This window comes from Cyprinus carpio, chromosome B24 (assembly GCF_018340385.1).
Source record: "Cyprinus carpio isolate SPL01 chromosome B24, ASM1834038v1, whole genome shotgun sequence".
Lineage (NCBI taxonomy): Eukaryota > Metazoa > Chordata > Actinopteri > Cypriniformes > Cyprinidae > Cyprinus > Cyprinus carpio.
This window is the reverse complement of record NC_056620.1, coordinates 1,402,331-1,429,373: the sequence shown is the minus strand read 5'-3', so window position 1 is coordinate 1,429,373 and position 27,043 is coordinate 1,402,331. Positions and strand designations below refer to the sequence as shown.

General features: G+C 36.1%; 1 protein-coding gene across 1 annotated transcript; it reads right to left on the bottom strand.

The window, feature by feature from the left end:
- Positions 1-6,843: 6,843 nt before the first annotated feature.
- On the bottom strand, positions 6,844-26,796 carry LOC109069735 (piezo-type mechanosensitive ion channel component 2-like). The gene is made up of 19 exons (XM_042751886.1): positions 26,596-26,796; positions 25,510-25,686; positions 25,315-25,437; positions 23,320-23,520; positions 22,654-22,858; positions 21,969-22,070; positions 21,735-21,900; positions 18,320-18,563; positions 17,576-17,672; positions 16,427-16,592; positions 15,537-15,626; positions 14,952-15,073; positions 13,881-13,952; positions 13,191-13,294; positions 11,341-11,467; positions 11,084-11,152; positions 9,778-9,944; positions 8,452-8,612; positions 6,844-7,033 (listed from the first exon to the last, which is right to left on the bottom strand). The coding sequence occupies exons 1-19, from the start codon at positions 26,779-26,781 to the stop codon at positions 6,844-6,846; spliced, it is 2,769 nt and encodes a 922-aa protein (XP_042607820.1). The 5' UTR covers positions 26,782-26,796.
- Positions 26,797-27,043: the final 247 nt, after the last annotated feature.

Here is a 27,043-nt window from a genome sequence, read left to right as displayed (position 1 = left end):
ACAGTCCAGTTCTTCTTCTCCTTAGTCCCACGTAAGACTCCTCTGACGCTGTCTGTGGTTCAGGAGTGGCTTAACAAGAGGAATACAACAACTATAGCCAAATTCCTTGACACGTCTGTGTGTGGTGGCTCTTGATGCCTTGACCCCAGCCTCAGTCCATTCCTTGTGAAAGTTTCGCTTGACAATCCTCATAAGGCTGGCGGTTCTCTCGGTTTGTTGTGCATCTTTTTCTTCCACCCTTTTTCCTTCCACTCAACTTTCTGTTAACATGCTTGGATACAGCACTCTGTGAACAGCCGGCTTCTTTGGCAATGAATGTTTGTGTCTTACCCTCCTTGTGAAGGGTGTCAATGATTGTCTTCTGGAGAACTGTCAGATCAGCAGTATTCCCCATGATTGTGTATCCTAGTGAACCAAACTGAGAGACCACTTTGAAGGCTCAGGAAACCTTTGCAGGTGTTTTGAGTTGATTAGTTGATTAGCATGTCACCATATTCTAATTTGTTGAGATGTGAATTGGTGGGTTTTTGTTAAATGTGAACCAAAATCATCCCAATTAAAAGAACTAGAGACTTAAACTACTTCAGTCTGTGTGCATTTAATTTATTTAATACACGAGTTTCACAATTTGAGATGAATTACTGAAATAAATGAACATTTCCACAACATTCTAATTTATTGAGATGCACATGTATTATATATTGCCACTGTTTAGTTCAGTTACAAGGAACTCTTTTATGCAACTTTATATGGTGCATGGAAACAAATGCTTTTCTACACTCTTTCTGCAGAGAAAGTGAATGTAGATCCTGATGTTTCTGAAAGTGAGGATGAAGAAAGTGAGAGTGAGCTGCCACAGCCAAAAAAGTGCCGTCAGTCCTCTTCAACATCTACAGGTATGGTCAGCTGTGATTTGATGTGAATTCCTGCATTTACAAGTAACCTATTATGAGTTTGGTTGGGTTAAATAATAAAAGATAATAAAGATTTAGATTTTGGTATTTGTATTATAAAAATCTCTGTGGCTGTCCCTGATAATCTGGCATAAAACAGGTTTGCAGCCCTTTGACTCAGAAAGGTAAGGAACTCTTGGAATAGTCCTCTGTTCCACCACTACTGGTTTATTTCTACTGCAACCTGTCTCCCACACACTTTTCACTGGTTGCCTCCGCTTTACATCTTGGCACATTTTCCTCACCTAGAGGTCAATGATCCCACAGAGACTCTCTCTCTACACTAAGCTCATGTCTGGACAGGCTGTGTCCTTTGACTGATACCATCTGAAAGCTGCATACTGATCTCAGGGCTGCTGAGAGAAAATCTGAGGTTACCTTTCACGTCCTATCTTCCTTATCCATGCCAGCATTAGTGCTGCAAAAATGTGCCACTAACCTCTCAGTTGATCTATTTTTGCTTCTTCTCTTGACTGAAAAAAATGGCAGCCATTAGTATACCAATTCTCTCTGAGCCACTCAGAGACAATCTGTCTTCCTAATCAACTGTGTATCACTTCCATCATTCGCTCACAGACTTGTGGCCATCCTACTGCATGTCCACTGGACCCCATTCTTACTAAACCTCATGCCAAGCGCCATTACTTTTTACTTTTACCATTGTGTCAGCCATCACACATGATCAATTTTCCAGAAGCCAGTGAAACATTTTTGGTATCGCATTCAAATGGGCTTGGGTAGGTGCTCCCCTGCTCAAAAAAACTTTCCCTCAGTCCTGCTAAGTTGAGAAATATCGTCAGGGTTTCATCATTCTCCTCCATTCTTAACTGAGGCTTTCAAAAGAGTGGTTTTCAAACAGGTCTCCTGAATTCCTCTCACAGAATGAAGACCTGAAAGTCCCCAAACAGTTTGTGAGAAAACCAAGTTTGCGAGAAAGCTGACATCATGACTTACTGACCCAGTTTTTAAATTTTTACAAGCCCATGGTTATCCTCTCGCCTTGACCTAAATAATGCCCTTGTGTCGGCTTTTCACGTAGTAGGCTGTGAATTCAGTAATGGCGATTAGCATATTTTGCCATGCAGCACACCACTCTAAACCCTGTCATTTCATTCTCTAAATTTAATTTAGTTCATTAAAAGCAAAAGTTTTCATTTCTTAAGTTTATAATTCCACAAACGAAAATCCTAGTGTTTGAGGTAGGTTTATCATTATTATGAGTTTCATGTGAACGTAGTATAGACAAGTTTAAAAAATACTTTGACTCTAAAGGTTCAGCAGTACTGCTTTCCATTAACAGACGTGTAGCCTTTCTAGTTTTACTTGTTTGAGTCTCCCAGGCGCACAGTATGACCAAATCCTTAGAATCACACAACGTTGTGTGTAATGCATCCCAGGGGCCAAGAATTTTGTAGGTGCTGCTTCATAAACCACAAGATCTCTGATGCTGAAGTTTCGGCATGGGTTTATTCCACTTCTGCTGTTGTTGCATTAAAGGGAGGTATTCTTTCCCCACCTTTTTCCAAAACAAGGCAGTTAGTATTATAACTCGTCGTCATCCAGCATCTTGAATATACAAGTCTTCTTTCTTAAAACAGACCAGATGGTTTAAAACTAGTTTTGCTTTTGAGCTGTAAGATGTGATTTGGGTGTCAATGCTTTGAAGTCTTCCATCTTCAGATGATCTAGAATGAATTGGAAGGTCATTCAGTACTGTTTTTGTTGCATAAAACTGAATGCAAGGCTTCGACAGCATCTGCGTTGGTTCACTACTGTAGTTAAAGCACTTTCTTGATTGGCGGGACTAAGCTCTCCCCAAACACCACCATGATGGCCACCATAAATGAGGTGGGTGAATGTCCATTTAATGCCGTTTGCCGTTTGAACATGTTTACTTTGTTTCAACTCTTTTCAAAGCACATTTTCAATTCCCAATTATCACCGACTAAACGGGTGCCATTATGGGAGCGAATTTCCTTTTACTTGCCCTTGTCGACATAAGAACTTGCTGATCATACAGAGATGAAGCTTGGTCCACCTGTAATTTACAGCTTTTCAAGGCTCGAATTATTGACAGAAAATTCTGGCCTGATGGTGTTAATTACATCATTCTGCATAATCCTAGTTTTTATTTTTAAAATTGTGGTACATACCACTGCCACACTGTCTGGCTGCACAAGCCTTCAAGAGATAAGAGAATAAACTCCATTTCAAACTTATTACAGACAAAATGGCTTACAACAGCTCTACGTGCACAAGGTCTGCCAGCATGCACAGTTGAAACCCTTACAGATGTCCCAGAAAGCGATGGTGCTTATGTCTTTCCACCTACTTGTGAGCTCTTGCATCTGGATAACCAATGCGCGAAACGAATCCAATTCAGATGTATCACTAATGATTGTGTCCTACAGGTGACGTCTGTGGTCCTGCGTCCCATCCTACCTAATCACACTGATCATACAGGCTTCTTTTTTCCGTCTCGGCCTCTCCATTGCCTCCAATGAACAACATTTTGTTTTTTGTCTGTGATGCCATCACTACACCTCAAAGCATCTTCAATCCAGAACTGGTCCTCAATTGTCTCGTCTAATTTTCCTTTATCTTAGTGGGCATATGCTACAAACTTTGCAGTCCAGACATCTTTTGGGATGCATCTCCCTCTCTATTCCTTTTCATAGCGAGATCAAAACCTGAAGCGCCTTCGTCTCACCTCTCCAAAGAACAACATCCTCGTCTGCGTTGACTTCTGTTGTAGTGACACCTATACCTAAGCTTGGCTCGTTACTCACGTTTCCTCATTCCGCGTGCCCCTGCTTCTCCCTGCGCCCATCTCCTCAGCACGCGGCCATTGAAAGAGGAGGGATGGGGACGTCTCCCAAGAAATAGCCGACGGGACTAAAGCTGGGGGTGAGTGTTTGTCCCATCATGTACGACGCCAGCACAGCACTCCCGTGTGCGTGTAAAAGGGGGGTTGTTCGAGAAATTGCGGGTGCGCCAAAGGCTGGAGAGGTACGGCTGTGACGAGGGACGCTCGTCTCGAGTTACATTGAACAATCGGGTGGTGCGCGAGTGGTTATATAAACAATAGCGGAGGTGCAGGGTAGACGAGGCAGACTCCTTGTCGTGCCTAGGACACCTGGAGTGTGCAGGGGTCTTTCGGTTGCTGACATTTGGTTGTATGGTAGGGGCAGTTGAAGGTCCTTATTTTCTGTCCTTCAGGCGCATTCGACACAGGCAGGCAAGTCGTTAAAATGAGAGAATGAGATATCCCAATACGGCCAAAGCGCAGTGGCAGTCCCCTTCAACATCTACAGGTAGCCAAACCGGTGCTCTAAAATGAAACTTGCTGCTCATATTGAAGCTTTTGGGGGGGTTGGGGACAGTGCGGCAAATTGTTGAAGAGTTTTTAATTGCCTTGGTTCTTCAGAAGCAACATGTTGTTTCGGCACAAGTCGCGAAAGGAGAGAGACAGACCTCCCTTCAAATTCAGGTATAAGCAGTCAGATGTTACTGCACTGGCATAAGAAATCTGAACTTGCCTAGTTACAGTTGATTGCGGACTTGAATTAAAGTTCCCCGATATGGTAATTTTGAAAGGCGTCACAGAGTTTGTTGTTGGAGATCTAAGTTGGGACAAACAGGCGTTAGCATGCTAGTCCAGGATAAACCAAAAACATTGATTTTCGTTCATACATTGCATATCACCCACAGTTGTTCAATAGTTTCTTCAGAACTGACTCGTGATTGTAATGAATTCAGTCTCTCTAAATCCCTCCTTTCCAAGAGCCTGCTCTCTCTGATTGGTCAGATGGTCCCAGTCTTATTGGGATTGGTTACTACCACAAATGAGCTACAGTGTTTGGGGTTCTAGTTTTGAAGGAAGTCCACGCAGAACGTAGTTAGGGCATTATGCAAATGTGTGTTGCAAACTTTATTTATTAACATTATGCAAACCTGTGATGTGTGAACTTTTGCGAAAGGTGGGATTCGACCTAAAAAGGACTTGTTTAAACAAAGTCGACCTCTTTCTTTTGAGAGAAATAACTATTATGATGCACTTTTTTAGCTTTACAACTTTTTGGGTCTGTTTACATTGACATAAACAGCTACATTACACACTGCATGAAAGGTCATTTTTTAAAGATTCCATGATAGGGGCACTTTGAGGTGGTCTCTGTTAATCCAGTTAATGTAAAATATTTCTTGATTTCATTAACTGTATTTAGGATATATATATATATATTTATGTTTGCTGAAGCACAAGAAGAAATATTAAAAACAATTTGTCTGTCTCCTATGCATATTCTAAAGCTAACAAAACAAATTCCCCCCTTACCTACTACATGTGATTCTGTACATATTTTACTTTGTCTTTACACTTTTAAACAAGAAGTGGATGGCTACAATCTTGCCACATAACCCTTTAATAACATTCAAATCAAACACACAGCCTGAATGTGACACACATGCACAGGCCACATAAACTGCATCTACAATCACATGTCTCTGTGACCTAGCCAGCAGCTGCATTGAATGCAGTCTGAATTATTATTATTATTATTATAATTGTTGTTATTATTATTATTATTATTATTATTATTATTATTATTATTATTATTATTATTATTATTATTAATTTTTTTTTTTTTGCAGATGTACTATAAATTAAGATATCATAGGTCTCAATAGTAATGGTCTGGTACTCCTCTACTTGCTATTGAATGTCGATGTCCTAGTGTACATTACCTCTGTAGTATACTCTACACTCAGCTTTTTAAAGTAAGGCGAAAGATTGTCTTTCTTGAAAGTGAAGTTAAAATTATTTTTCATTTTTAGGTGCGTCAAGATGCCCAAAAAGAAAATGGACAGAAGAGGAGGTGAAAGCAGTCGAGAACAAACTTTCGGATTGCATCACATCTGGCAGGGTACCGGGGAAAAGCAGTGTGAAGACTGCATCAGGTCAGCGCCGGTATTGCTTAAACATAGAACCTGGGAAGCAGTGAAGTTTTATATCAAGAACCGAATTACAGCATTCAAGAGGGAGTGTGAGAAAAGAAAAAAAAAATGTGATCATGGCTCCGTTCAGTTTTTCTTTGTCAGTGAAGTTTAGCACTTTCTAAGATGTAAGAGAAGTTTTTGCACTTGTTTTTGTACGCCTCTTCTCTTTTTGTACGCTTCTTTTAAAACCCTTTTCTCTTCTGCTGTTGGGAAAAATAAGTTCCTCATCGTTGTCATGAGGGGTATTGAGTTAACCTTTCAGTTTGGAAAAATGAAGGACTTGTTTAGTCCAAGGGGATTCAGTGTTTCAACTGTTGCACTTTACAGCCAAAATGTTTGTCCAAAAGCAATGACAAATAAAAATCAGTCCTGAACTACTTTTGCCAAAGAACATTTATTTGAAATGCAATTTATTTGAATTTGAATGCATTTTGTAATACAGTTGTGTGTAGTGGTAGCAGGTAGCACCTGTTGACCTATATGAAGATGCTGATTTAAGAAGTTTGAGGTGAGGTCCCCATTGGTAACCTTTTAAACACACACAGTGATGTCATTAATTAGCATATCAAAACATTACGTCACAGGTCCCCTGGAGGGTCTTCTACCGGACTGGGTCCCCAGCAGTTAGTAAAATGTCAGGTTAGTCTTCTAGGGGTCAGACTCAAGTTTACAAGTGATGGCTGTTATAACGGCTGTTAATGGAGTGTGGATCAGTTTCTGCCTTGTCTGTAGACCACTCAGAAAGGGTGGTTCCCACCAGGCTGCATGTTGTCATGTGTCCCCACCCAGTAGCAAAAACAGGTATGTGTGTGTGTGTGTGTGTGTGTGTGTGTGTGTGTGTGTTAATGCCCAGGACAGATTCATTTACACACATTACAGAGTCACCTGCCTCCTAGCAGGTAATGTCAGAAAGCCCGGAGCTGTGAGCACACAGAAACACACGGCTGGTCTGAAGCAGAGCGGATGGTGGGGTCTCATACCTGGATGACTGCAGGTCTACACTCGGCAGGCGGCAGAGTCTGGGTCGAGAGCGCTGGCTGGTTTTGAGAACACAGTCGCTGGTCTCCTCAGGCTGGTCCACACTACAGACAAGAACCAGATTCAGGATTCACTTACAATCAAAATCATCAGCACCTTGTGTTGAAATATGGCAACAATATGGTATTTTGTTCTCTTTCAAAAACAAAAAGCAATAGTGTAAATATGGTAATCCTTAACTTGAATCATGCTGTTATGTTTTATTTGGCCATATTTAGACTGCACGTTTAGCCAATTTTTTATGATTTGGCGTGTGTGCACTGGTGAGACAGAAGGGAGATGTGGAAATCTGGCACACGGAACCCTTGGCAAACACCTTATCTCAGTGTGTGCCTTACACTGGGTGTAGCGAGAGTCAAAATAACAGACTGTTACACTGAACTAAGCTGCTCCTTTAAATAAAGAACAGTGTCTGATTTATAGTTCACAGTCTCTAAACAAGCTGATATTCAAAGGAAAGTGCTGCTCAGGTCATACTTTTATACACCAGCTTTTTTTTTTTTTTTACTAGTAGACGTCTAGTTCTGGCTTGGTCTTGTGCAGACCCTCACTGTTTTGAGAATCATCTTCAAGCTACTTTGAGCACTTATAGACTACCGAATAGGGCTGGGTATCGAGGATCAGCTCCATTTGAGAACCGGTTCCAGATTACCAAGAACTGCAGATTCGATAAGACATGAACATTTCAATTCTGCTTATCAGGAACATTTTAAAGTGCAAGAAGATGTAAAAGAGAACTCAATTCGGCACTCATACAGTTTTCACATCCACAGCATGAACACAGAATGCTGTCTCTCATATACTGCATGAATGCTGAGATGAGTTCTCTTTCACGTGAACAGACAAATACACACACAATTATGTCGAAATATCCTCATAAACACAGTGGGAAAAACAAACGTGTGTCAGTATATTGGACCGTTGAGTTAGGTCTAGTCTTGAGTGAAAGTTAATATTTCTGCTGTTGTCTGTGCCATTACTGTTAATCAAAGAACAAAATAAAAATAAAATCACTCACTGCACTGTCGTCACATTAATATGGATTAATCTATATTTTATTTATGAAAAGAAAACTATGCAGTGTTTTTAACATTTTCATTACAGTCCCTGTTACTGTAATTCTGTGTATGTTTTTAGTTGTTTTTTGATTTGTTTATTGATTTTTTTATTGTTTTTTTATTTTTATTTTTTTATTTTGTATTTCAAATTGATATTAGTCTAGTTGTTTTTGCTGTGGTATTTGTATTAAAAGCATAGACAAAGTTCCTCTTGCAATGTTCTGTGGCTGCTGATTTTTTGCTCATGTTATTCAGCTACAATAGAATGCTTTGTAAAAAGATAAAAGAATAGGTGTATTTTTTTTTTGTATTTTTTGTGGATGCCAGGAATCGACGTATTTTTTATGTTACTGGGATCTAGTCTAGGAATGGTATCAGTGATTTGTGTTTAATTTAAACTGGACAGGTTCTCTCTGGAGAGATCGGACTCGTGAGCCTGGCTCCGCAGGGGGCTGAAGTCTGAATACTCGTCCTCAGTCCGGTCCAGACTGGACTCAGCGGACGCTGGGCTGCACATCTGTCTCTGGTAGTACGTGTGGATGCTGTCCCTTGATGGAATGTTGCCCTGCAGGGCAGCAGACGAGGTGTTAAACCTCAAGGTTTACAGTGCTGTCTGTTCCAAGCATGATGCTCATTATTCATGGGGAGTGTAATTATGTGCTAATACTGATTCTGCATTCGATTCCATGAAGTCCACTGAGATTCAGTGACACTTGTTATTTTAGTGTTAATTATATACTATTATTACATGGCTCTCTGAAATGCTTGATTTTGATTGGTTATTAATTCACAAACACAGCTACCGTCATTTTTGAGTCTTCGCTATCGACAGTATTTACTGTAAAAAAGGAACCGGAGGACTTAAAATTATTTTGCAATGACAAGCAGCTGGAAGTACATTATCCTTCACTTTTAATACTCCTTAATATTTTTAATTGGCTTTTATTTTTTATTTTTTATTTAAAATTTTAGTAATTTTGTTATTTGCTTTAGTCATTTGTATTATATTTTTACAAATATTTCTATTTACCTTCGCATTTATTTCAGTTTTAGTAATTTGCCTTATTACTCTAATTTATAACAGCAAGTTGCTAGTGCAACATATCTCATTTTATTAAGATATGTATTTTGGGTTTTAAATATTTCATTTTGTGTTTTTAATATTTTTATTTTATTCTTTTTTAATTTGAATTTATTCTATTTAAAATTTTTTGTAATTTTTTGTTTATTATTTGTAATTATTTGTTTCCCAAGTTTGGATGTTTATTTAATTTAATGAATTTTTAATCTTGAAATGTATTGTGAAAATGGTTATGAAAAGTTCATTTTTAAAATTATATAGTTTGAGATTTTATGTGTTGATGTTTTTTTTTTTATTTTTTTTATTTTTTTTTTTATAATTTTTTATATTTTTTTTCTTATTTTTATTTTTTATGATTTTTTATTTAGATTTTTATTTACATATTTTATATCCTATTTTATATATTTATTTATTTTTATTTTGTTTTTTGAATGTAATTTATATTTAAATTATTCATTACATGATTACATAACGCAATAAACTTTCTTAAATAAACCCCCCCCCAAAAAAAACATAAATAGAAAAAACAACAACAAAAAAAAAACATAACATGAAAAAAAAAAAAATACAAAATAAGATCATGTGTCATATGCAGCCAATAATGCATGATAAAACACAAATGCAGGTGCAGGCCAATCAGCAGCTCTACCTTCTTGACCTCGTGAGTGAGAATGCAGCGCTCGATGCGCAGGACGTTGGAGATATCGATGTGCTCCTGGCAGATGGAGTTGAGCCAGGCGGTGAAACTGTCCAGCAGGGCCAGGAAGAGCACCCAGGAGAACTTCAGGATGTTAAACACTCGCTTCAGGATGTTATCTGGAGCGGAGAGATACAGTCAAGGTCAAAAGTTTACATCCCCCTTTCAGAATCTGCTAAATTTTAATTATTTTACCAAAATAAGAAGGATCAAACAAAATGCATGCTATTTTTTATTTAGTACTGACCTGAATGAGATATTTCACATTAAAGATGTTTATATATGTGACCTCGGAGCACAAAACCAGTCATAAGGGTCAATTTTTTGAAACTGAGATTCATACATCACCCGAAAGCTGAATAAATAATCTCTCCATTGATGTCTGGTTTGTTAGGAGGCCAATATTTGTCTGAGATACATCTATTTGAAAATCTGGAATCTGAGGGTGCAAAAAAATCTAAATATTGAGAAAATCACCTTTAAAGTTGTCCGAATGAAGTCCTTAACAATGCATATTACTAATCAAACATTAATTTTTGATATATTTACGGTAGGAAATTTACAAAATATCTTCATGGAACATGATCTTTACTTAATATCCTAATGATTTTTGACATAAAATAAAAATCAATCATTTTGACCCATACAATGACAATAACTTTTTTTGATTATTGCTAAAAATATTCCCCAGTGACTTAAGATTGGTTTTGTGCTCCAGAGTCACGTATAGTCCACAAGAGAAAATAATAGTTGAATTTATAAAAATGATCTTGTTGATTCTTAATACTGTGTTGTTAGCTGAATGATCCACAGCTGTGTTTTTGTGATGGTTGTTCATGAGTCCCTTGTTTGTCCTGAACAGTAATACTGCCTGCTGTTCTTCAGAAAAATCCTTCAGGTCCCACAAATTCTGTGGTTTTCCAGCATTTTTGTATATTTGAACCCTTTCCAACAATGACTGTATGATTTTGAACAATTTTCACTCTATGATTTTTGAGGGAGATGCAACTATTTTCAAACACTGAGGACAAACTGAGGGACTCATACGATGGGCAACTTTAACAGAAGGTTCAAACACTCGAGAAACTGATGCCTCCAGAAGATAAAAAATTAAAAAATAAAAGATAGTAATAAATAATAATAATAATAATAATAATAAAAAGATATTTAGGCAAAATATTGACCTCAGCTGTAAGCATACTGATGCATATGACGATTTTAACTCATAATATGAGGAGGATTTTGAAGCTGGTCTCACCTGGACCCTCAGATACCTCTTCCTCTGTAACACCTTCCTCCTGATCTCCTTCCTCAATGGCCACATGCACTGCAAGTGATGAAAAAAAATAATGACAGCGTTATTACAATGTAATAAGCACATGATAACCATTTACCCCACATTTGTTACTAGGGATGCACGATTTCTGAATAAATTAAGCAGATCAGAAGATATAATTGTACCCTAATTATGAGTTAATGAGTATGTTTTTTTTTAATCGTCCATCCGATCAAAACTTCTTGTGCAAGGAGCAGTTCCTTCTGGTTCGCTGCGCTCCGTGTATCTTTGCCAGAATCGCCGTCTTTCCTTACTTCGCTCTTTCATGGCAGTTTTCGAGTCAGTTATCCAGGCATGATACACAAACTGAGAAGCAGAGGGTCCCATAAGACAAAGATATGGAGTAGTAGAATAGTGAGCAGCTTTAGGGTTGGGTGTTAATAATCCATGTCTAATTTCTCTTTAACTACAGTGGAATTTTGAACCAGTCTTTGAGCCCAATTTAATTGCCCCTATAGTGAAAAACAAATATACAGATGTAGGGTATAAACTTGCACACTGTTCCAGTCCAGAACCAGCCTTTATCTGAGCAAAACAGACTGTTTTAGGAAAAGCGTCAGATATTCCTGTCAATCAAAGACACTGACACAATACACAAAACAGTGAACCAGCTTTAGGGGATGTTTTGCTCCAAAGGACAGACATTCTGATTGTGGAGTCAGGTTTCGTCCAAAAAAAGAATCATTACACTGTTCACTAAGGAGAAAAACACAGCATTTGTTTAACTGGAACCAAACCAAAGAACAGAATATGATATGCTAACATGCTTAAATGGGTGAATGATCATTATTTTTTTCTGTGAGGAGACAAACCCCAGAACAACATCTGCAACTCACATGCGTCATGTCTGTCTGTCTGTCTGTCTGTCTTTAAATTTGTGAAATATTATTGCAATTTAAAATAACAGTTTTCTATTTTAATATACTTTAAGATAGAATTTATTTCTGTGATGCGCAGCTGTATTTTCAGCATCATTACTCCAGTCTTCAGTGTCACATGATCTTCAGAAATCATTCTAATATGATGATTTATGATCAATGTTGGAAACAGTTGTGCCGCTTGATATTTTTTGGGATTTTCTGTTTTGTTTTATATATATTATTATTTATTAATATTATTTTTTTTTTTTTTTTTTTTATTTTTTTTTGATATAATTAATGCATTGTTTATTGGATACTCAATTCATTTATTTGTTTACATTGACCAATATAAAGTATTTTTTAAAGGAACTGTTGGATTTTAGTTATGAATATATTAATATGAACTGTTCTAATTTTAGAAAGTTTTATAAATGAATTAAACTTACCAATTCTACAATGTTTAAATCAGCTATTAAAACATCTTCACGCTTTCATACTAGCTAATGGCAACATTATCTTAAATATATCATGAATAGTTAATAAATCACCCAGCCCTGCATGCTATTGCAATCGACTGCATAATACACTGCACTTCCTCGCATGCAATGCACCGTATCTGCTCTGTTTACACGGCAGCCAGATGATTGACATGCAGACATTTCGGCTCTATTTGCTCTCCAGTTACAAGTGCGTGCCACAAATGCATGTATACCGTGCAACTGGAGAGCAGGAAAATGCAGCGGAGCACCATAGCCGTCGAGAGCGGACACATACTACAGCATTCAGGAAGAGAGCAGATAGATCAGGCATTGTGAAGTACCTTGGCTGCCCTGAGCACATACTGCAGCACAGTTTTGGGCAGTTTAATGACATACTTTGATAAAGCCAGCAAAGCAGAGACAAACTTTCGGATAGCTCTCTACAACAGACGACAGAGCAGGGACGGGTTAGTCAGGGTCTGCGCTAGTGATGTAACCGCTCGATTAGTGCTCAGATAAATAATGAAGCATTGTTAAGTGCTCAGGGAACAATAGAAGAATACATTGAAACATTTTCGTAACACAGAGCCATTTAGGTTAAACACAGCTGAACAGCACAGTTAAGCACAGTTATACGACTTGAAAATGGGTGCGCATGCAGTAAAGCACTGACGTTTCTGGAATATTTACCTGGAACGCTGATCTTTTGGGAGGTTCCTCATCCTTTTTGTCCTCGTCTTCCTCTTCTTCCTCACTATCTGTCTCAAATAAGTAATAATGGCCACTTCGGACCACTACAAGAGACAACATATCACAAATCACTTTTCTATTGAATAAAACCAATCATAAAATATAATGAAAATGATTTTTTTTAAACAAAACTATTAAAATAAATTACATTTTATTTTTCTAAATGAATAATTTTTTTGAATCAAATTTTGCTAATTTATTTTTAAATTATTATTATTATTTATTTTCGAATACACAGCGTGCCCAGTCATGTTTAAATTATATTTCATTTAATTTTAGAAGTAAAAACAGAAACAAATTGTGCTTTGATGTGAAATATTGAGTTCACATTGAGATCTCTGTCTCTGTCTGAGCTCAATCCTAGGCATTGCTGAGATCTCTGGGCAGATATATTTGAGATTATTAGTGTTTTCAGGGAAACACATTTGAGAAACGAGTCTCAGTTTGCTCTTTATTTAATCTCACTGTTCTTTAGAAGGAACAGTTGAGGCATCAAATAAATATTATGATTTTCCTCTTTCAAATGTGAATCTGAGCTGCAATATTTATCCAAATGACATCAGATCAACATTGGGATCCTGTGAAATGAATATGAATCATTTTATTTCAGTTGCAAAATAAGACACTAACTGGACGCATGATCAACCCAAGGCTTCCACCAGTGCTTCCTCTTGTCTTTCTTCTTCTCTTTGCTGTTCTCTCCTGTAATGTAGAGAAATGCTTCAGTGAAGCCATCACACACTACACTCTTTAAAACATTAAAACCATTTCAAAGAGCGCACATTTACTCGGAGCTCTGGTATGCGTTTCACGTGTTTTAGATTTGATTGCAATGCATTTAACACCGCAGTTAAACACAGGCACTTGTGGAATTCATGGACCTTCAGTTCACTGACACTGATGTTGGACTAAAGTGTGTTTCGACACAGATCCAGTCAAACGTGTGTAGGACAACACAACTGTTAGTTTTATTCTGAATATATTTCAATTATTCCCAGGAAACGGTGCGATTTGTGTCCCCTTGATTTACTAATATTACTATTAACTGGATACTGAAATATACTTATTTTTATTATTATTTGATAAATTTAATTATGTTTATTTTATAATGAGAAGTACTCAGTTTATAGTATGAACCATTCAAAAGTTTGGGGTCGGTCAGATGCAATCTTTAACTTTTCTGCTCACCAGGGCTGCATTTATTTGATCAAAAATACAGTAAAAATTTTAAAAATTACGAAATATAATTTCAATTTAAAACAGCTGTTTTCTGTGTGAATATGTGTTAAATTTGTAATTTATCTCTGTGATGCACAGCTGTATTTTCAGCATCATTACTCCAGTCTTCAGTGTCACATGATCTTCAGAAATCATTCTAATATGATGATTTGCTGCTCAAGAAACATTTCTGATTATTATCAATGTTGAAAAAAATCGTTCTGCTCAATATTTCTGTGGAAACTGACACATTTTATTTTTCAGGATTCACAGATGAATAGAAAGATCAGAAAAGCAGCATTTATTTGAAATAGAAACCTTACGTAGAATTATAAATGTCTTTACTGGCACTTCAGTTCAATTTAATGCATCATTGCTGAATAAAATAAAAAAATCTGTAAAAAGAATCTTACTGACCCCAAACTTTTACAACTTTTTACTTTGGGCCTGAGATATGAAAACATGATATTTGTGTGAATATACCTTCATCATCATCCTCTTCCTCCTTGACTACTGAGTGACTTTCTCCACTCTCCTGCACCAGAGACAGCATCCTTTCTTTACCTCTCTTGAACTTCTGCTGTCGGCTTTTGATGCGGTCCATCCTGAGAGAAACAGACGGAGGAAAGCGGAGAAGATCTTATTTTGATTCCTCAGCCTGTCTGCTTGAGCTGACCTAATTTAGCTGTTCTCTTGAACACAATTAGAGCATAATTGAGGATCAAGAGTCTTCATGTCGGGGCTTGTGTGGGTTTGCAGGAAGCACAGAAAACTGCCTCGATCTTGGCAAGGCTGAGATATCCTGCAGATGTGACCTACTAACACACTGTTACAACTCTACCGCTCTTCTGGAAAACACTGGTTAAACAGCAGCTCTCAGGTGCTAAACATGCTGGATAAATGATAGGAAACACTGTGACAGAGAAAAAGAAATAAGCAGCAATCTGTGTGTCTCATTTGTGTGTGTTCATGCATCACTCAGCGCATGATTTCAGAGGACTGCGTGAAAAGGGAATGCAGCAGCTGGCAGCGAACAATGAAACATTGTGAGTCCCACACTGAACTCACTGTCTCTTCAGCAGATCCATGGACTTCTTCTCTTCTTCTATTCTGGCTTTAACCACCTTCACAATGGTCGCCTGAAACAACTCCGCTCCTCTGACAGACAGACAGAGAGAAACAGAGACACGAAACAAACAAACCACAGTCTGAATACGTCTGGAGTGCTCTCATAACAAAATTATGACATTTTAAAATATGAAACCGCCTCAAATGCACTCTTTGGAGTGCTTTTTATCTACATATATCTACATCTGTTTGTTTTGTAAAGCTGTCATGTTGTCTTTTTTTGTGCAACAATTAAGAAGATCTTTCCTGGACATTAAGTTAAAAATTAACCCACAACATTATGTTAGATGCAGGGTTATTATAGGCAAATAAAACTAAAACTGTATCTAAAATTAAAACCATTACAATCAATTAATAAATAAATGAATAATAAAAAAATAAAAAATAAATAAAAAAAAAAATAAAAATACTTTAAATAAAATAAATGTTAACTGAAAAAAATTGTTTCATTTCTCATTTTAATTTGGTTTAACTTTAAGTACTAAAATAACACACACACACACACACACACACACACACATTTGGTTTAACACACACACACACACACACTCACTCACCACACACACAACAACAACACACAAACAAACATATATTATATAACTAATGAAAAATAAAAATAATAATAATAATAATAAATTTAAAAAAGTAAAACAAAAAAATTTAATTTAAATAAAATAAAATAAAATAAAATATAAAATAAAATAAAATAAAATAAAATAAAATAAAATAGCACCTGAATGATAATAAAATAAACTGGGATGATTACATGCAGGCAAACATGAGAAGTGAATGAAAAGCAAACAGCAGTAACCCAGAGCATGTGTGTGTACCTGGAGGCGAGGACCTGAGAGGAACGGATGTCTGCTACGACGTGCAGGAAGTAGTAGCTCATGAAAACCCGCCTCTGCAGCAGCAGAAAGGCGAAGCAGATGCTGTCCCAGATGATCCCGGCCTCGTCACTCGGCAGCTCACACTGTTTATTTGTGTTCTGCTCCGCTGCGTGAGAATCACCAGAATCTAATCAAACTCCGCCTGACACAGCAACTTAGTTAATCATTAATGCTCATAAAACTTTTCAGTTCTATTTTAGAAAAATGGCTTTCTTAATCTGAGTGGTTCAAAACTTTTCTTTAGATGAACAAACAAAAAACAAAACAGACTTCATTCATTGAGTCAAAGTAGATAGTTCACCCAAAAGATCAGGTCATCAGAGATAGTTTGTAGATGAGTTTGTTTCTTCATCAGGTTTGTAGAAATGTAGCACTGCATCAGTGTCTCATCAATGGATGCTCTGCAGTGAATGGGTGTCCATCAAACAGCTGATAAAGAAACACATCCAGCATTAAGACTCCAGTCCAGTTTTAGACAACAGCTGAAACACATAGAGTTTATCAAATACATAATAACCATAATAACACTTCCTCCAGTGAAAAAGTGTTCTGGTGTGAATCAGGAGAGAAATCTGCACAGATCAAGCAGTGTTTAAACAGCTCTAAACAAATCTGTGTCTGGATTCTGATGTGAGAGACAACAGCAGATGCCCTTTTCACTGGAGGAAGTCTTATTATGGATTATAAACACTATGTATTTGAGTTAAAAGCATCTTAATGCTGGATGTGTTTCATCTTTTGTCTTCTCCAGATGTTCACTGATGGACTGGAGTGCTGTGGATTACTTGTGGATTATTGTGATGTTTTTATCAGCTGTTTGGACTCTCATTCTGACGGCACCCATTCACTGCAGAGCATCCGTTTATGAGACACTGATGCAATGCTACATTTCTACAAACCTGATGAAGAAACAAACTCATCCTGATCTGAGATGGCCTGGGTGTGAGCACATTTTCAGCTAATTTCATGACATGTTTTGTGGCAGTAAAGCTATTAAAAAAAAAACACTGGAACATCAAAGTGTACAGTGAAAGTAGAAAGTGAACCTTCAGTTCTTTAAACCAAAGAGGAAATGAAGGCATAACTTACGCTTTGAATATCCTTTTATAGTGCAGGCCAGACTGAACAACTGGATCAGCCAGCAGTGATTGGCCACCAGCGCTTTAATATATCCACACGCCGCGATCTGAGAGCCGAGAGAACAGAAACCACAGTGACATCCACAACAACCAAAACCTTATCTTTGATATCTCACGTTTGGATGAAACTCTTTACAGTTTTTTAATTTAATTTAATTTAATTTAATTTAATTTAATTTAATTTTTTTTTTTTTTTTTTTTTTTTTTTTTTTTTTTTAATTTGAAAGAATGAATGAGAAAAGCAGCAACCCCACACCCCCATTTCGTTATATACAAAAAAAAAAATCAACATTTACAAAATGTACTTGTGAAAAAAAAAAAAGTTCAGAAAAAATTAAAAATAGAAAATAAATTGCTGAAGCAATAAAAAGAGAGAGAGAGAGATATTTTCCATTTATGCAACATATTTCTGTTAGTGAGGCAGGTGTGCATGTGTTGTGTGTAATATGCATTATTGACACACTATTTTCCTGTTTAATACTGTAAAGCTGCTTAGACACAATCTGTATTGTTAAAAGCGCTGTATAAGTAAAGGTGACTCGTCTTGACTTGTAATTATTAATCAATTCAGACCCACAGAAATGCAGAGTGCTATAAACAGAATTTATATCCTGGCTGTTCAGGACACATTTCAAGCTATTTCACAACACGTCTGAGTGAAAGATTGCTGTGAGTTAAAGTCTGAGATACTCACTGAGAGAATGTTCTTCATGGTGATTACGAAGACGTTGTATGCTATGAGGAAGTCCCAGTAATGAAGGATGCTTTTGATTGGCTTCAGTAACAGCTCGCCCCCAAAGATCAAGAAGTAGAAGCAGGCGAGCAGGTATCCCATACAGAAGATGCTGATGCGTGTGGTGCCCGTGATGAAGATGATGGTCAGGACGAACCAGAACATGTAGCTGAACATGATCACCTTCAGCATGTCCAGATACGACCTTTAAAAGTGAGAGTAAAGGCATTTATAATCTTACAAAATATTCCCATCTCAAATAAATGCTGTTCTTTTAAACTTTCTATTCATCTGTGAATCCTGAAAAATAAAATGCATCACAGTTTCCAGAGAAATATTGTGCAGCACAATTGTGTTTAACACTGATAATAATCAGAAATGTTTCTCGAGCAGAAAATCAGCATATTAGAATGATTTCTGAAGATCATGTGACACTGAAGACTGGAGTAATGATGCTGAAAATACAGCTGCACATCACAGAAATACATTACACTTTAACAGAGATTCACACAGAAAACAGCTGTTTGAAATTGTAATAATATTTCACAATTTTACTGTTTTACTGTATTATAATTAAATGCAGCCCTGGTGAGTGGGTCAAAGATGAAACGTAACATTTTGGTGTCCGCATCAAATAAAACTGGCAAACGTGATTTTATATACATAAACAGCATATAAAATGCAAGTATGCATTATTTAGTAAGTGTCTATTTTAATGTTTCAAATAACTTTTATGAAAACAAAATGTCAAAATATGGGTGAAATAATGTTCCATCATCATTCAATGAAACAGTTATATTTATGCAAAACATCTCAATCCTGACCTGTTGTTATTAAAATATATACAATAATAAGTGATCATCCTAAATTGTGTTGGTAAAGATTTAAAATGACAGTAAATTAGCACGAGTCTTTTAATGCCAACTAATGATTCTCGTTCTAAATATGCCTGACACGATTTCTGGTATATGAATTATTGTTACACTGAACGATATTTTAGTGGATGTCTTCTGTACATCTGTTTTTCTTCCGATTTTTTTTCTCTCAGAAATCTAAAATTAGACTAGGACACATTCTAATGTAAATTAAACTGTATTAGACTTTTATAGTTTTGATGCTTGGCAACCCTTTTTTCATTTTTGACTCAAGACTTCTTTCAAAACATTAAAAAATTGTACTGACCCCAAATCTTTTGAACAATAGTGTATGTATCATTATTAGTATTCACATATGTTTATTATTATACTGGTCTGGTCATGCTCAAAATTTCAACTGTTATCAGAGAAATAAAAAATATTGTCTTTGGCATCAAAAACACAGACTGTAAACAATGTGGTGATGATATGATGATGTTTGCTAGGAATGCCATTTCTGCTAATAATGTTTAACCACCAAATCATTTTCCATCAAATGGCACTGTTTCCTCAGAATTACCCACAATGCATTAGCAGGTTATTTGGATTTACTGGAATCTGCAAGTATGATAATAAGTATAATGATGAAGAAGTGGAAAAACTGAGCGCACACGTGATCTCCTCTAAATATAACATGATCAGAGCAGCAGACAGAAAATCTCCAGATTCCTTCATCATCATCATCATCATCATCATTTCTACTTGTTTGGACTGGCTGAAGCTGTCAAACCTCTTCGGTTTTTCTACAGCTGATGGATGACCTGCTCAGAGATAAATAGCCCTGCCCTGATCTAGAATCACTATTCATCGTCTCGTTTTACTCTGCAATAATAAGCAGAGAAAGCTCAGCTGATCCTGAGACCTCAAACTAAGACTGCAGGCTTGAGAAATTAACAATGTCTTTGCGACTGAAGTGTTTTCTGAGCCATATCGGATGACAGATAGAGTAATCAGAGTATAATCAGTGCTGCTGACTTCAAGCCCCTTCACTGTCCAACACAGTCTCTGGAAACACCACCACAGCGCCGCCGCTTTCTAAGACGTTTTCTCCGGTTTCTGCTTGTTTTCAAACGTTTTTATTAACAGAACCTGGGAGTGTTGAAATACGAATCACAATTCATTTTTGTAATTAAGTTAGATTCTATAAATATAAACTATTTAACTAATTTAAAGCCATTCTGCGGCCCTTTGGAAGTCTATATGATGTGGGGGGAAAACACAAGTAATACAGATTATTAATGTTTGCTCTGTTTTGAAATGGACCTTTAAAAGAAGCATTTCAACGGAACAAGATGTGACATAAAAGTGTGTAACTGAACAATTTTTGGTTTAGGCAACAAATAAACATGAATAAATATTAGACGGTGTTGAAAGATACAATACAACTTACTGAAGTGATTTATGTCTCATGTAATCGAACAGTGTTTCATTCACGAAAAACATCAGTAAAACCACTTGTAAACAATGTCACCCAATGCCACATTTACCTCATTGGATTACCTTTTGATAAATATATGCACAGTATTACATATTAATGATATTTATTCTTAACCTGGTGTCCTTTTTATTTAACTCATGTTTAAATAAATCTGTGATAAAACAAGTTATTATTACAGCCACTTTTTAACTGTGTATATTTCAACAACAAAATTGGAATAAAAGCATAATTCTGTTATTAAAAAGTCAACATAAAAATGGCTTTATGTGCAGTTTAGGTTTTTATTTGAGTGTTGATTATTAAATCGATTTGACTAATTAATTGATTAATAAATACTTTTTTTTCAGTTTTGGTTCAGTCTTTGGCTAAATGAAAATGTAAAATTAATAATAAAAAATAATTAAAAACGAAATAATTAAATAATAATTTAATTCATTCATAATGTTTTTTTATAATAATTTAATTTTTTTTTTTTAATTGGCACAATAATGTTAATACAGTTACAGAAAATTTTATTTTTTAATGATTTTATATTATTATTTTTTTTTTTTTATTTTATATTGGTTATTTTTAATTTTAAAATTATTATATTAAGCTAGTGTTTGAGGTCTTTTTTGCTTTTCGTTAATTGTATAATAAATAAAAAGAAAACAAATAGATAGAATATAAAAAGAACAGAGAAGCTAGTGTTTTTTTTAAATTAAATAAGTAGTTAGTAAATGTTTAAAGAAAACGAGCAGTTATTAAATAGAGTGCAAGTCTAAAAGGGGAAAAGTTTTTTTTTTTTATATATATAAAAAGAATGTTATTGGGTCAAATAAAGACAGAAGATGTGTGTTTTTAGCTGATTCCTGAAGATGGCTAAGGATATAAGCAGTTTTTTTTTTGTTTTTTTTTGGATCCAGAATCCTGAATTTTCATTTTGAATTTGGCCCAGAATTTTCATTTTGGTGCATGACTAATACTAATTACACATAATGCAATGAATTTCCTCTGGTCAGTGCTGTTTGTGTGAGATGTTTACCTGCAGTGGATGAAGTCGGGCACAGGGTTGTGCTGGCTGAAGCTGGCGGCGTCCAGATCTCGACAGATCTCCACATTATCACCCGCCAGCAGCTGCACGGCCGCCACGCTCTCCTCCTCAAACACACGGCCCTGCAGCGACGCGCACAGCAGCAGCATGAAGTCATCTGCAGAGAGAGAGAAGAGATCAGGAAACGTGATGAGAGAGCGTTAAAGCAGATTCAACACTACTCACAGAGGAGGAAGAGGGAGTTGGGTTTGGTGTGGAAGTCGGGGAAGTAGAGCCACTTGATGACGTTTGAGTCCATGCTGGAAGACGGCCGTCTCCACGGATAGTCTGAACCAGAGGAGAGATATTAATGAAATTCAGAAATATAGTCAAGAGCCTTCTTCAAGATAACCAACAGAAGGAATAGTTTGTCCAAAATGTTAAAAATAAGCTGGAAATGTCCTCACCCTCAGGTCATCTCAGATCAGGATGAGTTTGTTTCTTCATCAGGTTTGTAGAAATGTAGCATTGCATCAGTGTCTCATCAATGGATGCTTTGAAGTGAATGGGTGCCGTCAGAATGAGAGTCCAAACAGCTGATAAAAACATCTCAATAATCCACAAGTAGTCCATCAGTTAACATCTGGAGCTTTGTTTCATCTTTTGTCTTCTCCAGATGTTAACTGATGGACTGATGGACTACTTGTGGATTATTGTGCTGTTTTTATCAGCTGTTTGGACTCTCATTCTGACGGCACCCATTCACTTCAAAGCATCCATTGATGAGACACTGATGCAGTGCTACATTTCTACAAACCTGATGAAGAAACAAACTCATCTTAATCTCGGATGGCCTGAGTTTGAGTACATCTTCAGCACATTTTCACTATTGAGTGTACTGTCTCTTTAAGCAGACACCTGTGTGGCTCACCTGTGCAGGCCGCAGGAGGGATGCCGATGCACATCAGGTACTGGAAGGCTAACATGCAGGCCAGGAAGCAGCAATACTTGGACCAGACGCGGCCGATGGCTTTTCTCCTGCGCTGATACATCACCGCAATCAGACCGAAGGCGTGCAGCATGGCATAGAAATCCATCCTCTGGCCGATCACATTCACCGCTAACAGAAAACAGGTCTGGAGGAGCAACATTCAGCCACAGGTTTCAGATTAGGACAATAATGGGTGCATTTGATAGCATCACTATACACAAATTAAAATTCAATATCCATCACGTAACCCTGATCCACTCTTTTGTGGTTTATCTGTCTCAACAGTGTGTTTGCAATCTGAGCTTCAGATGATAATCTATTAGAGACCGTCTTCAAATCATCATATTAGAATGATTTCTGAAGATCATGTGACACTGAAGACTGGAGTAATGATGCTGAAAATACAGCTGTGCATCACAGAAATAAATTACACTTTAATAGAGATTCACACAGAACACAGCTGTTTTAGATTTCAATATTATTTCATAATTTTTTACTGTATTTTTGATCAAATGAATGCAGCCTTGGTGAGCAGAAGAGACTTTTTCTAAAACAGCACCAACCTCAGATTTTTGAATGGTCGTGTATAATTAATGCTGATATTACCTCAAGACCAAATTTGTAGAAGAAGTAGTTGATGAAATATTTGGCGCAGTTGATGATGCCGTCGTCCAGATGTTGGCGTGTGATGTTGTAAAAGATGGTTCTTGTGACCGGAGGGGTGAGGTTGTTCTTCATCCGGTAGAGATCCTGGTGACGGTAAATGGTCACTTCAAACGCCAAGAGAGCCAGCATCAGTAAGTTATTCTGTGTGCGGAAAATAAACAAATATACAAACAAATCAATAAATGGAAAAGGATGCTACTGAAGTGCACGTAGTGTCTTAAATTAACAACCACAAGAGACATATGCAAGCATAAATCGGCATAATGCAGATGGCTGGTAACTTTATTAGGAGCTGATTGATCATCTCTCGATTAAATGTTATCATGAGAACGATACTCTGACCCCGTCACAAAATTTTGGTGAAATTTTACAGTCAAAAAAGGTAAGCTGTCTATTGTTAATAGTGTAGAGATGTACAGTATGAAGCACATTTTTACACAAAAATCAAATTTGTGTGACCAAAGTTTACCAACGTTAATACTGAATCTAAAGCCATAAAAATATACTTGAAATTAAAATAAACATTAACTGAATTGAAACAAAATATTACAAACTTACTTCAGCTAGCTGCCAAGCACCATTTCTCATTTATATTTAAGTTAATGTTCAAAAATAATGAAAACTGAAATAAAAATGAATAAAAACTACAAAAAGTACTAGAAATCACAAAAAATAGTTTTTTTTTATCTTTAAAATAAAAATAGACGATATATAAAAAATTTTATAGTATCTTTAAAATAATAACTGAACACTAAATGTGACCAACCTTTACTCGTATATTCATAAAATACATAAATTATTCAGATCAAACCATCTTCTATAGAAACCAAACACATGCATCTTCTAATATCTTCCTATATATAGGAAGTGCCTTGCGAAAGTATTCATACCCCTTCATTTATTTCACGTTTTGTTATGTTGCAGCCTTATGTTAAACTGCTTTAAATTACTTTTTCCACATCAATCTACACTCCATACGCCATAACAATAAAGCAAAAAACAGGTTCGTAACATCTTTGCAAATTTATTAAAAATACAAAACTTTATAAATTCCATTACATAAGTATTCATACCCTTATCTGGGACAGTTTAAATTTATCTCAGGAGCATTCATATCGCTTGTAGATGTTACTACACTTCGAGTGAAGTTAACCCGAGGAACATTCAGTTGAATGGGTATGATTTGGAAAGGCACACACGTCTTAGTAAAAGGTCTCACAGCTGATATAATAAGTTTAGCTAGGGTGCTTTTTTATTTATTTTTTTCTCCATGTGGCAATCAGTGTTATTTCAGTATCATATAGACACTATTATAGTTTTTTTTTTTTATATATATTTTGAATCAGTTTTTGTTTTTATATTTTGTTTTCATTTTCATTTTAATCAGATTGTAGAGTAAGTTTATTGTGTGCTTCTGTCATTTTTAGTCGGTCTATTTAAGTTTAAAACTAAAACTGAAATAAAAATTAATTAGTTATTTTAGTACATCAAGTTAAACTAAATAAAGATTTTAAAAAATGTTGCCTTGGCAACTATCGGAAAAAAAAAATTAAAAAAGTAACATTTTATTTCAAATAACACATTGTTATAAAGGCTTTAATTTTAGTTTCACATTTAGTTTTAGTTAACTGTACACTCTTAAAAATAAAGGAGCATCACGATGCAATAGAAGAACCTTGTCTAAATGGTTCCATAAAGACCCTTTAACATCTGAAGAACCTGTCTGTTTCACAAAAGGCAAAAAGAAGGTTCTTCAGATTATAAAATTGTAAGAGAGAGATGGTTCTTTAAAGAAGCTTTGACTGAATGGTTCTTTGTGGAACCAAAAATGCTTCTTCTATGGCATCGCTGTGAAGCACCTTTATTTTTAAGAGTGTAATAACTATAATGATCCTCACTATACTGGTTTTGCGTCTGAACACCAGCAGCTCTCACCCTCAGATTCTCCAGCAGCGGAGAGAACTTCCTGAGGCCGATCCAGTTGGCCGGGTCCACCGGGCCGCTGTAGAGCAGAGATCTGGCCATGTCTGAGCGCTGAGCGTCTGTGTAGTTCTCTGGCTGGAGGAGAGAAGCACAGAGCGGTCAGAACCAGAGCGTCTGTGTGTCCCGTGTGAGTGTGTGAGGACTCACCATACTGCAGCTCCTGGAGTACGAGGACGGGTTGATGGAGGTCAGCTGGTACAGCATCTTACAGACGATGATGACGCAGGTCCAGACGGTGCAGACGCTGGACGCCAGCGGTCTGAACTGACTGAAGGGCAGAGCGAAAGCCCAGCTCACCAGAAACACATAGTTAAACAGAGACACCTGACAGAGACACAGAACCAGCTGTTGTGGGTTTTTGGCTGAGACGGTCTACCAGCGTCAACAATGTAGTCACCTAGGTTTTCACATTTTTATAAATGTTTAGAGAGAAAAAAAAAATAATAAACTACAATTCATAAATAAAATAAATAAAGAAATAAAATATTAAATAATAAATGAGTGAGTAAATGAATAAAAAGTAAATAAAAATAAACAACCAAGCAAACCAGCTTAACTGAAACAAACTATTTTCTAAATGATATTTAGAAAGTCATTTATAGAAAAATTTTACTGTATGAGTTGGCCTTTAAATAAAAAAACAATATAGATGCCATTTAAATTTCAAGATATCAATATCAAGATACTATTAAAGTTTTTTTCAATATTTTTAATTAGATTTTTTATTTTTATATTTTCTGTCTTCATGTTAATTTTAGTTAATTTTCTTTTGTAATTTTATTGTGTGTTTTTTTCATTGTTTTATTATTGATAATACATTTTTTATATTTTATTATTATTATTTAACTTATTTATTAATTTAGTTTTTGTTATTTTAATACAGCAAGTTAAACTAAATGAAAATGAGAAATGTCACCTTTAAAACTAGCAGAAATAAAGTAAGTTTAAGATTTTTTTGTTATTTTTTTTATTATGTTTTATTTTAACTAACAGTTATTTTATTTCAAGTAATGAAAATGTTTTTAATGGCTTTGGTTTTAGTTTTAAGTCAACTATAATAACCCTGGGATAGGGTTCCTTGCTTGAGGATGATTATTTGGGTGTCTGTGGCATTTAAAAGTTTGAAAAACCCTGATCTAGACCATCTAGGTCCAGCTACTACTTAGCTGGATTGTCCAAAAGAGATCACATACACTTGTACGTTGGGCCACCTAAGCTGTGATTGTTCCTCACCTCTCTGACTGAGACCCAGATGATGTAGGACGAGACGATCTTGATGATGTGAAGTTCCAGCAGCCACCAGATGAAGAGCTGCAGCTTCTGCACACACTCCAGGAACTTCAGGAACAGCACCGTCAGACGCTCCACCACCAGATGCCACTTACTCTTCAGCTCTTCACACGAGAGAAACACACACATCACTTACAAAAACAACAGAATGCACCAAAGATATGAGAGTTGAGTGTTCAGAAATGACTCTCAGATAAAGATCCAAAAGTGCTATCTAAAAATATTTGTATTACTTAAAATAAAATATTAAATGAAAAACTTAAATTAATAATAATAATAATAATAATAAAAAAACTTATTTGAAAATTAACAGAAATAAAAAAACTTATTTGAAAATACAGAAATCAAAGCTAATTCAAAGTATTAAGAAATAATATATAATAGTATAGAA